Below are 13,058 nucleotides of genomic sequence, written 5' to 3'. Positions count from 1 at the left end.
TGGGACCTAGGTTTTTTAAACGAGATTATCAAATATGACAACAAATGCTAGAGCAGAAGAAGTGAGAATAGATAATAGGGTCCTCATAAAAATTACTCATGTTAATCAAAAGACTCTAACTAAAGAGTAATGAGGCAACATACAGACTGGAAAAAAACTGAGGGGAACCATATAACCGGTAAGAGTTGGATATCCAAAATATATGTACTCCAACTAAAATTTAACAACAAAAAGACAACCCAATCAAAAACAGGCAAAGGACATGATCAGACACTTCGCCAAAGGAATATGAAATTCAAGTGGCCAACAAACACATAAAAAGATGCTCACTGTCACTGGCCATTAGAAAGATGCAAATCAAAACTACAATGAGACACCACTTCACCACTACTAGAATGACAATGATCAAAAAACAGAAAGCAGCAAATGTTGGTGAGGGTGTCAGGGATTGGAATTCTTATTCATTGCTAGTGGGAATGTAAAATGGTACAACTATTGTGAAAAATACGGTGAATCCTCAAAAAATTGAAAAACGGAATCTATCATAAAGCCAAAAAAAAAAAAAAAAGCCCCCCCCCGCTGCCGTTGAGTCGATTCCTACTCATACTAACCCTACAGGACAGAGCAGAATTGCCCCACAGGGTTTCCAAGGAGCAGCTGATGGATTTGAACTGTCGACCTTTTGGCCAAACACTTAACCGCTGCTCCACCAGGGCTCCAGAACTACCATCTGACCCAACAGTTCCACTCCCAGGTAAATACCCTAAGTACCTGAAAGTAGCAGTGCAAACAGACATATGCACGCCTATGTTCACTGCATTATTCACAGCGGCAAAAAAGTGGAAACAACCTAAGTGTCCATCAACAGACGAAGAGATAAACAAAATATGGTACATACATCCAATGGAATACTAGTCCGCCATAGAGAGAAATGAAGTATCGATGCATGCTACAACAAAGGTGAACCTCGAAGACATTACGCTGAGTGAAACAGGTCAATCACAAAAGGTCAAATACCGTATGACCTTGGTTCTACGAAATGACAGGAACAGGTAAATCTAGAGACACCAATGGTTATTAATGGTTACCTGGGGTGGGGGGAGGGAGGGAGGGAATCAGCCTTTAGGAAGTAGTGAGTTTACGTTGATGGTGATGGGAAAACTGGCATCGATGAGGGTAACAGCTACACAACTTGACCAGTGTAACTGATATCACTAAGATGTACACCAGAAAAAGGGCGAAACGGCAAATTGTGTGTTGTGTATTATCTCACAACAACAGCATCAATCAAAAACAAAGAGGACGCAGTTGCTGATATTACTTAGGTACAACCAAACACCTCATGAGATAAATTCTCTTGGATTAGGGGTTCAGGGTCATGGCTTTGAGGGACTATCCAGCCAACTGGCCTAATACTGTTTTTAGAGTTTCTGTTCTACCCCGCGGTTTGGTGAGTAGTGCCTGGGGTCTTCAAAGCTTGCGAGTAGCCATCCAAGGTACAACTATGGTCTCCATCTGCCCGGAGCAGCAGAGGAAAAAGGAGAACTAGGAATTGGACAAAGAGCTGGACCTCAGGTCTAGCTGCTTATAAACTCCTGCCTTCTTTGCAATGAGACCAGAAGAACTGGATGGTGCCCAGCTACCACTACTGAACATTTTGGACAGAACTGTACAGTTTGCATTCATAGCATTATAAGTTTCCTTCCCTAAAGCTAGTCAAAAATGTTAGCCAATTTCCGGCTAAAGGAGACCAGTCACTATACCAGCCATGGAAAGCTTACAGCTCTGTCTTCTCTGGCAGCTTAAAGGGGCATGCAATGGCAGTAACTTCTTTTACATCCCTTTAAAACAAAACTAAACTATTTAATTCTAATATGAAAGGTTAACACCCGCCAACTTTACACAGCTCAATCCACTTGGCCCACCCTAATCCAGCGGCTGTCTTGTTTTAGTTTTCTCTATTTAAAGTGTTTTAAATATACAAGAGTGACTGCAGCGTTCTTTCCATATGACTTGTAGCTGGAGTTATTCAAGACTAATTTAAGCTGAGGGAAAGGCCACAGGATCCACACCTTGCATGTATTCGGTGTTTTACAGCTTTACCGACAGCCTTCAGCTTTAACCGATCTCATCCTCACGACCCTCAGGATATATCATCTTATAAATAAGACAACTAAAGCGCAGAGAGATTACAACGTAACTGGCAGTGCTGGGGCGCTAGGCCTGGCGCTCTTCCACAATTCACTGCTATCCTTACTGCACTCACAGACATTAGAAATTAATATTCATAGGCATTTCTTCAATAAGGCAAAGTTGAGCTGAAGGAAAGCAGTGAGCCATCAATGGATGCTCGCTAATTACCAAGTTTGACCGCATGCTCTGAGCACTAGCAAGCTGGATCTCTTCGTTCTGTTTACTAAATAACACAGCTCCAATGTTTTCAAAATAAGAAGTCTTTTTCAGTAGAAATTTTATATTTTCCAACTGGCAAAAGCTAGGTTCATCACCTTTCGGTTGTTAGCTGAAGTTATTTTTCATTCCACATGATTTCTTACTCCACAGTGTAAATCAAAAGGCATTTAGGTAACAAAGCAATACTTCGTGTTAAAACTTAAAATCTCTGCATTCAACTTGCTGAACTTACAACTTCTCTCAGTAGCTAACTAAAAAACAAAATGAAACACAACAAAAAAACCCGCTGCCGTCAATTCCAATTCATACGGACCCTACAGGACAGAGCAGACCTGCCCTATCAGGTGTCCAGGGAGCAAATGGTGGATTCGAACTGCCAACCTTTTGGTTAGCAGCCACACCTCTTAATCACTACACCAGCAGGGCTCCTTAATAGCTAACTGGTACTAAAAACTGAGACAAAAATGCAAGTTGCACTGGATGGTTTCAAGGCTTCCTGGGAAGAAGTTAGCCTGCTCTCCACCTGGAGTGTCCACCTCACCCTGCCACTCTTCGGGGGCTGTGAGTTACATAATAAAAAAGTGCTATGCAAATACGAAAGGGTAGAGAGTGAACACCTTTACCCTCCTCCAGCTCCTGCCAGATATTCAGTAGATAATCCAATGGAAGGCCACTGCAGTGGTTAGTTTTTGAAGAACTAGGGTATAATTAATAAAAAAAAAAGGGTATAATAAATCACTTAAACATAAAATTCAGCATAACTTACTCCAACTCAGAAGTCACCGCAGTGTCTCATATCCGTGATTATAAACAACCATTATGAAATTACAGAACACTGGGCCATGAGAAGAGTAACTTACCACTGCACTTTAAATTTGCCTCAGTGTTTATTCCACCCGAATGCTGGATGAACTAGCTGATGTCAAAAATTACAACCCCAGTCAGAAATGCTTTTACTTAAGGCAACATATTATACTAGAAAAAGAAGGAACAATTTTTATTTCCTCACTAGCACGTGATTTAAACTGCAAGGGGGCCATTCCGAGTATATTACTGCTTCATATCCATCACGCTAAAATCACTTTTTACCAAATGGAAAAAAAATGGCGGCGGCAGCAAGCTCTCTTGGTTACCATTATGAATTGAATTGTGTTCTCCAAAAACATGTGTTGTAATCCCATTTGGGAATGGGTTGTCTTGGCTATGTTAACAAGGCAGGATTAGTGTAGGGTGTATCTTGACTCAATCTCTTTCGAGATATAAGAGAGATTAAACAAAGGAGCAGAGGAGAGACTGGGTAAGAGAGATGCCAAGACATGTGAAGATCTCCAAGGAACCAGAAAGCAGAGGTTGAAGAAGCAAGGACCTTCTCCCAGGGCCGACAGAGAGAGAAAGCCTTCCCCTGGAGCTCGCACCCTGAATTTGAACTTCTAGCTTACTAAACTGTGAGAGAATAAACTTCTGTTGTTAAAGCCACCCACTCGTGGTATTTCTGTTGCAGCAGCACTTAGATAACTAAGACAGTTACACAGCACTGTTTATACAAGCTCTGGATTATTCTGAACATTTAGAATAAAAAGACAAACTTAGAAAAATCATCTTAGCCCACTGAGCTCTTCAGCGCTTACTAAATAGTACCCTACCTGCTGGTCTTTTGATTGTTTACATTCAATCAAGTATCAACTGAGGCAGAGCCATAAAATCAGAAAGAGGCTAAATGGCTCAAATTGGGAGACAATGGGGACACGAACATTCCCCTTGCCCGTGACAAGAGCCAGAAAATCACCATATGGAAATCAGTGATGCTGGTCCATGAGTCAGAATCCAAGACACACTCCGAAACTGTGATGCCGAATTCCCCAGAGTGCCCTGCAGCAATTTCAAAAGTAGGCCAGATGAGAGAAGAGGGAGCCTTGAGGGGAAGCTTAGGCTTGCGGCGTCAGTCTCCACTGGAAAGAGAGCTGGAATCTTCAGTGATGAATGGAAAACACAAGACAGCTTGCGGGTGAAACAGCCAGTGGAGAAGAGCTGGGAGAAGCATGGTCTCTGGTCGAGGAAGGACCCATATTGCAAGTAAGATGGAATGGAGGTACTAGAAAAGGAGAGGGGCATCTCATTATCAATAAGAGGGGACAAAGTCAAGGAAGAGGAGTATGTAAGAGCCACAGGCCAAGGGCAGGCCATCTTAGAGACCCCTCAGGAAAGGGGTGACTGAGAGTGGACAGAGCTGAAGCCAGCGGGTGATCATGAGACCCACAGAGGGGGAGGACGTGAAATTTTTATTTTTACACTCTTAACAACCAGGCAAAGTAGAAAGCTTTCCAGCCATGTAAGTAGTTTTGAGGTGACAGAGTACAGAGTCATAGGCAGAAACTCAATTGCTTAGGATACATTTTTACCAGAAAGGAAAGAAAAGGAAAATGACACGATGTTGAGTTATCACCAAATGTTTCACTTACCTATTTCCAAAAGTATCCATACTTGAAAAATAACACTGATGATTAAGGCATTCCAGCCCATGGTTCAGTTACTCAGTTTTTCATCAATTCCGTCTAATCAATTCCAACTCACAGAGGCCCCGCAGGACAGCAGAACTGCCCCAGAGTTTTTTCAAGTCTGTAATCTTTATACTACAGAAGCAGACTGCCATATCTTTCTCCTGAGCAGTGGCTGGTGGGTTTGAACTGCCAACGTTTCGGTTAGCAGCCAAGCACCTAACGAATGCTCCATCCGGTTTTTAAGGGAAATTAATATTACCTTCCATAATACACCACTGTTATCTGAAAAAAAATGTTTTTCCTAAGAGATGGTAATGATTTAAAGAGACAAAAATGATTAAGTCAAAAATATATTATTATGGCTAGTATATTCATTGTTTCCGAACTAATGCAGAGGGGTAAAAATTTGCTTAAGGATCTAACTCGTTAAATAATCAACAGTGAAATCAAAAACAAAAACCAGGGTACGTGCCCAGTCCTCTTCAGTAACACTGCTACACTGTGTGCCCCACCAGGAGACGCATGTTAGGAGCCCGGCGGCTTCTGGTCACACACAGTCCTGAGCAAGCACTATTCATTCACAGAGAAACACAAAGTGGCAGTTCGAATATGCAAAAGATCCATCTTAAGAACTTCATTTGAAATTGTTCATTTATTTATGAAAAAGTTTACATGTATCGTCTGCATTTTAAAATGAGGTTTAAAATTCAGGCAAAGTGCCAGCAGCTCTGACGGAACACTGAAAGCTGTTGGGAGCATTTGCCTTTGAGTGGACGCTGACGAGCATGCAAACCAACAAAGCAAAGTGGTAAAAACAGTATTTTTATTTTTTGAAACTTCAGCATTAAGAACGAATCCTACCTTCTTTGAAGCCAATTGTTTTCTTATCAAAAAAAACAATAAAATCACTTCATAAGGAGTACAGACAACTCTTTCTTCACACAGTAAATCCCCTTGTGTGTATACAGAATTCAAACAAAACCCCCAGATCAAAACCTCATTCTCTCATTAACCTGTGAACATAGCAGAGAAATTTGCTTTGGTAAGTTCTTCTTTCAGGAAAAAAAAAAAAATTTAGCTTTCAAAGCACACCAGTAAATATATTAAAAAAAAAAAAAAATCACATTCTAATTTAATCAGAAACACAGAAGAAAAATCTATTCTTACATTAATGAATTTTTGTAGATAAGAAAAAAATTTGATTTACACGTCATATTCCAATCCCAGCCTGGCTTTCTCTTCAAATTTTGAGGACAAATATTATAAAGCTATTTTACCAACTGTGCATCACAAATCTATTATCCAGGTGAATTACAGGCACTTAACGTTACAAGTACAGCCATAACTAACTGCAGCTGGTCACGGTATCCAGCACTCCCCAAAAGTGGGAGAAGTAGCATTCCCAACCTTCTTACATGTTACTACCATTTCTAGGGTCTCAAATACGTTATTTACTTTCTTGTGCCTCGAGACACTGTTAGCCAAAGATAAACCCAAACCCACCTCCCGCTTGAAAGCATCTGCATAAATCCTGAAACGGTTCACGTCTGTACAATCATAGCACACGTTCCTTTAAGGGGACTGACGGTTGTAGTCTGTACACCAAACTATTTACCTGAGGAAACAAGATTTTCAACTCTGCTCTTATGTCAGAAATTATAAGCCTTCCTCTGCATTAAGAAACAAAACCTCCAGGCATTCAAAATTCTAACATAAGCTGGAATTTGTATATTAACACCACTTACAACGTGTCCCCCTTTGAAGGCTGGGTCAAGTAAACTCCTTGTTCTATTAAAAATATATATATTTATTTAAATACTACGTTACGTTACAATACAACGCGGGTTGCCATCAAGCACGTTCAGAAATCCCACAGGAACAGTAAATGGAGCAGCCAATTAAACGCAACAGCACGGAAGTGCAAACTGAACAATTTGAGGACAAGTTCATTTTTTTTTTTTTTTTTTTTACATGAGGGGAAAACACAGTGTAACTGGAGGTTTTTAATGCAAAAAAAAGAAAAATCTACGTTTGCTTTTAAAACCACTTTTACCTAAGACAGGTATCTGCACCACCTGCTAAGGGCCATATTGTTAAAGAGACACATATTACTAGTTTACCTGATAAACACAGGATCCCATCGTCAAGGTCAATCAGCAAGTCTAGAGACATCTTTAATAGGAGAGAGACAGAGTCAGAGAAAAAACTCCCGGGCAATGCTCTCGAATTATTCTTATGTGGGGAAAAAAAAAAATACAGCATCTTATAGACCTAACACCAATCACGACAAGTATCTCACTTTGAAAAAAGACAAACTGGGGTATAATAGAAAAGAGGCACTTCCAGTTATTTTATATACAGTTTGCATTCTATAGTGAGCAAATTAAGGTTTTCCAAACAAAATTAAGAGTATCAAGTTACTAAAATTTATCCATACTTTACTGCATTCTTTAATTAATCTGTAAACAAAAGAAGAGAGTAAATATTTAGAAGAAAACAAAGAACATTTAAAAGTTCAGGAGAAGGAAAACACAATCTCCAAGCATTACCTATCCGATGTGCACCAGAGGCTATTCCCCCAGACGACAGATGAATATACATTTTTAAATATTGACATTTTATACTCAAATATAACCTTTGCTTTTCTAGTATTTAATTTGTCTACCTATTTTTAATTTAATAAGGAAATTTTTGATTTGCTAAATTAAACAACATTTAACATAACCTTTGGAAGATTCATTTTACCACCTGGACAGCAATTTTCTGACAACAGGAAAGAACTGCGTAATTGCTACTTTCTCATGTTTCACAGACTGCTCGTATATGCTGCGTGCGAGAGAAAGGTAAGAACTACAACTAAGACTGGCACGAAAACAGGTCTGTGCCAAATGCAAATCACTGCTATTATCGTACAGGACAGCCTCCAAAATTTACACCTCCAGTTTCAGCAGAACATGGATTCTGAGAAATGGGCATTTCTACGGTAAGGCAATCCAATGTACGACCCCTGTAAATAGTCATTAAGGAATCACAGTTTGCTTGGGAATTTCAAAATTCAACACGTGAAAATAAAGATCCAGATGTGAAATGCAGGCAGAGAGTAGGTTCTCTACACTTTTTAATGTGAGAACAGACGGAAAGGCTTAATGATAGACACTAATTAAAAAAAAAAAAACAAAACACGATACAGCAAACTCTAAGACTTATTGAAATACAAAGGTGCAATATTAGGCAAATTTTGGTTTGAAAATACATGGAAATAGTGGGCTTTTTTTTTTATCTAGCATTTCCTCTCACACTCTCATTCCAATTCTTCCCAGTTCTCGGTAAGGTTACCTCTGCTTTGCCGTCTAATGCTGACCAGCTTCCCGGCTGACTTGATGCCCCATCTGGAGCTATTTCCTGAGCTGGCCAGGGTGGTATACTTAGAAGAGCCTTTGGTATCATCTTCCCAGCCCGGCCAAGACAAGTGGTCGCTCGTGGGGTCGCCGGAATCAGCTGCTGCATCTTCAAGAGTGATTTTTGGAGGCTCCCAACCTTCGATCTCATCTGGCTTTTTAGACTGTGTATTCTGTTTTAAAACCAAACTGTCCCAAAATCCAGACTTCTTCTCAGTCTTCAACTCTTCTTTTAATCGTGAATTAGGTCTGCAGGAGATGAGAATGTTGTGTCACTTTTTTAAATTTAAGGGTCTTTTTTTTAAGACGTTTTATTGAAAGTTAACACAAATCTGTACATAGAATTTAAAATATTAAAAATTAATAAGGAAAAATTACTGTCACAACATGTTAATAAAACTGGTAAATGCTACACTTTACACAGAATCCCATTTCTCAATATACATGCAAAGAACTAGTTGTCTGGCAAGAAGACACAAACATAGAATTACAGAAAGGCAATCTTTTCAAGGCAATATGAAAGCTGCTTGGTTTAGGGAAGCTAGATGATGACAATTCAGAGTCCAGATGAAGGACTAAGGGGGCAGGGGAATTAAATCCGTTTACCAAAACAGATTTTCAATAAGGTTACTCGTACGGCAAGCGGGTCTCAAACAAGCATCTGATAGGCAATTTGTTCAACGAAAATTAAAAGTCAGCACACCACTACAAACAGGAAAGGAAGGCATCCGTCTAATTTAAGGAAGATCGTCGTGAACCATAACGAAAATGACTACAGAGATATCATTGTCTAGATCAGTGGATCTTAGCCTTGACTGCAAAGGAGAATCACCTGGGAAACGATTTTTAGAAGACCAGTGTCCAGGCCCTACCCCTAAAGATTCTAGTTTAGCTGGTCTGAGATGGGGCCAGGATACAGAGATTCTCACATGCAGCCAGACTTGAGAAGGGCTGGTGTGTCACAGGTCATCGTGACAGCAGAAAGTACTAACCTGCACTGTCTTCCAGAGGAAAAGAACATGAGTTTGGTCATATGCACCTAGCCAGAGGAAGTAAGGGCCATATACCCACCTGGTAAATGTGGAAAAGCACTGCCAAGGTATCCATTTGTCCTCCAACAAAAGTAAATTCTTTACTTTTAGGGTCACCAATTAATTTTAGGGTCACTAATTAAACAACTCTTCAAACCACTGGGTAACTATGCCATGAGTAACACCATTAGGTAGCCAATGAGTCTGTATTTTTAAACATATTATTTAAATATACTATTTAAAATTTCAAAACTGCTTATAATAAAGTAGCAGTATGCCTGCTGATATCTATTTAATTTCCTAAACTCTTTTACACTTTACCAATTAATCTTTTGTATTTTTAACTAGAGAAAAGAAGACTGACTCATTTACCAAGTAACCCAAAAGCAGCCTGACGTAAAATTTTATTTACACTGTTAAAACAACCATTTTCCACCTCCTGAGTGATTTCACAGCTCTCGTGAAACAATCCTTTTCTTTCAACACGTATGACTTACCCTTTGGACTTGGGGGATTTACACCTCTCAAGAAGATGCTGCTTGTCATCCCTATTAAACAGAGACGTCACTTCCTTCCAGCCTCGAAAGCTTGCTCCTTGTACCTAATATGGTGTTAAGAAAAATATCCTGAAATCTGATGTCATGAATAAATAGCTAGCAATTCTGTATTCCAGTAATTTATGAAACTGAAGTCTAGAGAAGAAATTGGCGCAGATTTCCTCTTACCTCGCTCAACGTGCACGCATTTAATCTCTTCTCACTAGTCACTAGTGACCTCAGGTGTTGGAGTCTTAGTCTTAGTGGCCTATCAATCATACTGAACAAAATACCCACGTTGAGTAGCAGACTAATCAATAAATGCATTTTATTTCAAACAGGTTGTGCCATAATATGATGACATTCACCAGAAGACTAGTTAAAATATGGATACAGGACAAGTGATATGGAGATTCAAGTTTCCCTGACTACACTGTTGAATTTCAAAGGTAAAACAGAAAGAAAAAAAAAAAAAAAGTCAACCACCTAAAAAGGAGAAAACATCAGGCTGGCATTAACCTTCCCACATTCAATGCTAGAATATAATTAGAAAGTAGGGCTCGAGACTGTTTTACCCATCCAAGTATAAAGGTAATAGGCAGACTTTTAAATATATGACAGAAAAACTTACACACTCTTACTGAGGAAAAAAAATAAAATAAAATACAGCAAATGAATGAATCAAAATAAAAAAATACAGAAATGATAAAAACTATAAAAACTAGCCACGAGGATTAAATCTATTTATGAGATTAAATTATATTAAGAAGTGGAACTTTATTGCTGAATAGTACAAATAATATAAATACGATAAATACAAATACCTGATGAAAAAATTTTTTAGAAGATTGAGTGACCTTCCAAGCCATACTGAACCACTGCCTAACCATCGCACCTAAAGCACCACCTGACTCCTCAGAGTCTGGGGGAATACTGCCTTAATGGTTATAATTTGTAAAGCTGAACGTTAACTTGTAGAAAACCGGTAGGATACAAATGATTTTTTTGGCTAGTAGAGATTGAAGTTGCTTCTGACTATAGAAAAGATAACCCCAAAGTTTATGGTTCCAGTGTTCCATAGGACATTAACCACTTCAATGTCTAATTTCGCAATCTTATTTCAGCCTTCTTTCCCACCCATCAGCCTTCTGCACCCACCTCCCAGTCTATGTAAGTATCAATTTCCATACCCTCCCCTTTAAACCAGCCTTGTCATTAATGAGTTAATTAAAACTTTAACAGATAACACTTTTAAAAAAAAAAAAATTCTGAGAGTTACATTTTGACCCAACCAAGATCAGGAAAACGAAGGAGAGAAGGCAGAAGGCTAAGACTGGCAACTACCTCTTTCATAGCAGGCTATCACATTATGTTGTCTAAAATTTGAAGTTTTTCAGGGTTTTTTTTTGTTTTTTAAACAACTATTGTCTGTCCTCTTGGTGTTTCATATCTATTTCTTAATTCTCAGATGTATCTTTTAAAAGAACTATCTCTCTTATGATGAATAAACATTTATATAAAGTATTCCTTGTTCTGTTTCAGTTTTTTCTCCAAGAAAAATTAAGCAATTTTAAATAAAAATATCATTTATAGTATGATCCAAATTAGCATGCATATTGTGATGCAATTACGACACCTATTTTCGTTCATGTTACCTGCTACCTGCATAGAAGAAAACATCTAGAATTGTGTTCACTAAATGTCAACCCTACTCATTTTTTGCTTTGTTCTTTGAATATAAATAATATAAATAAAAAATATTGGACATGACATTAGTTTTAGTTATATATTCGTATGTATATATATTTTTCTATATATATTCTATTACTAGCCTTAATATATCTCATGATTTTCAATTTAAACCCAACTGCCCTATTGACATTTTTTTTTTTTTAATTCAGTGTCTCTGGCATACAAAAGGAGCTCAGTTGGTTGCAGCAACAGGTTCTTCAAACCTAAGCGGATGAAATTCATGAGGGGTAATATTTGGGGAGAGAAGGAATGGGGGTGAAACACAGTTTAGCTGTAGAATAAACAAAAAAAACGTGGGGTTATAAGAGTGAGTGGTAACCTCTGTGGTGGAGAAACTCTGCAGGCTCCGTAAGCACCACCTGTAAACCAAAGACTGACTGGCATCTCTTTTTATGTAAGTTACATCATATACAGAAATTTAAAAAAGTGGATTACTTGTTTAGATGATGTATTTTATTATATAAATTGTTGTAAAAGCATTTCATATAATATTTTCATTATATATTGCTTTATTGTATGTTTTTATATCTTATCATATAAAAAACACTTGCATATATACCTGCATACATACATACAGGTCTCTTTGATGACAGAGTCGATCAAACGATGAACAGAATTTTCTGGGGGTGGGGGTAGCCTTACTTTTATTACTTTGTAATTGGGAAAAGCACTGCCACTTCCTGAAACGACACTGGCTGCATTCACAGCATACAGCTTTTCTCCTGCACCCTCACTTTCACCCCCACAGGAGAGGGGTAACGATACGCACCTTACAGAACAGTCACCAGCGACACCGGACATCTAAGGGGACAAGGTGGTTAGGGGTGGGATGGGAAGGAGCTCAGAGGGACAAAGAGGTAAACCTCTCTCTACACAGTGTGCTTTTGAGGCCATCTCTCCGTGGCCTTCTCTCTGTTTGCCCGCTCCTCTCACCCAGTTACCGTGATACAGCAGGCTCTGGGCCCCGCTCTTCGAGGGCCTGACACCACAGGGAAGAAGTAGGGAAAAGGAGAAAGATGGTAACTGCTTACTCCTCAGACTCCAGGCCAAAGGAGCCCTTGCACTGCCATCTGTCATGAGTAGGAGATCCAGCCCCGATTAATTAACCAGTAAGTGTGAACTAGTCAGGAGTGTCACATTCACGCAGACCCCTCAGGGACCTATAGGTAGGGTTCAGCTGGCCAGGGCTCAGACTTGGGTGTTCTGTGCCATATCCATCTATCCCAATATGCAGTCTCGCTACACTGTACGCTGGTTAAGCCATGCCTGGAATAATTGAACGTACAATTTAAAATTGATATTTATAAATTGGAAGTTACTGAGTGGAAAATAACTAAGAAGGTGATGGAATTTCAATGAATGTCACAGAAGAAATAACCAGAGCTTGATTTAACTGAGAGGAGACAGACTGCTACCTTCACATACTGAAGG

The 13,058-nt window shown here is 39.1% G+C and overlaps 1 protein-coding gene across 1 annotated transcript in view; it reads right to left on the bottom strand.

The window, feature by feature from the left end:
* Positions 1–5,294: 5,294 nt before the first annotated feature.
* Positions 5,295–13,058, bottom strand: part of TDRP (testis development related protein) — a 45,530-nt gene continuing 37,766 nt past the window's right edge. Inside the window, exons 3-4 of the mRNA XM_049904664.1 lie at positions 9,837–9,940; positions 5,295–8,557 (exon numbers count right to left, since the gene is read on the bottom strand). Of these exons, the coding sequence (XP_049760621.1) occupies positions 8,212–8,557; positions 9,837–9,940 (450 nt within the window). The 3' untranslated portion in view covers positions 5,295–8,211. The remainder of the gene's footprint in view (positions 8,558–9,836; positions 9,941–13,058) is intronic.

This window comes from Elephas maximus, chromosome 12 (assembly GCF_024166365.1).
Source record: "Elephas maximus indicus isolate mEleMax1 chromosome 12, mEleMax1 primary haplotype, whole genome shotgun sequence".
Taxonomy (NCBI): Eukaryota; Metazoa; Chordata; class Mammalia; order Proboscidea; family Elephantidae; genus Elephas; species Elephas maximus.
The sequence above is the reverse complement of the archived record's forward strand: the minus strand, read 5'-3'. Positions and strand labels throughout refer to the sequence as shown.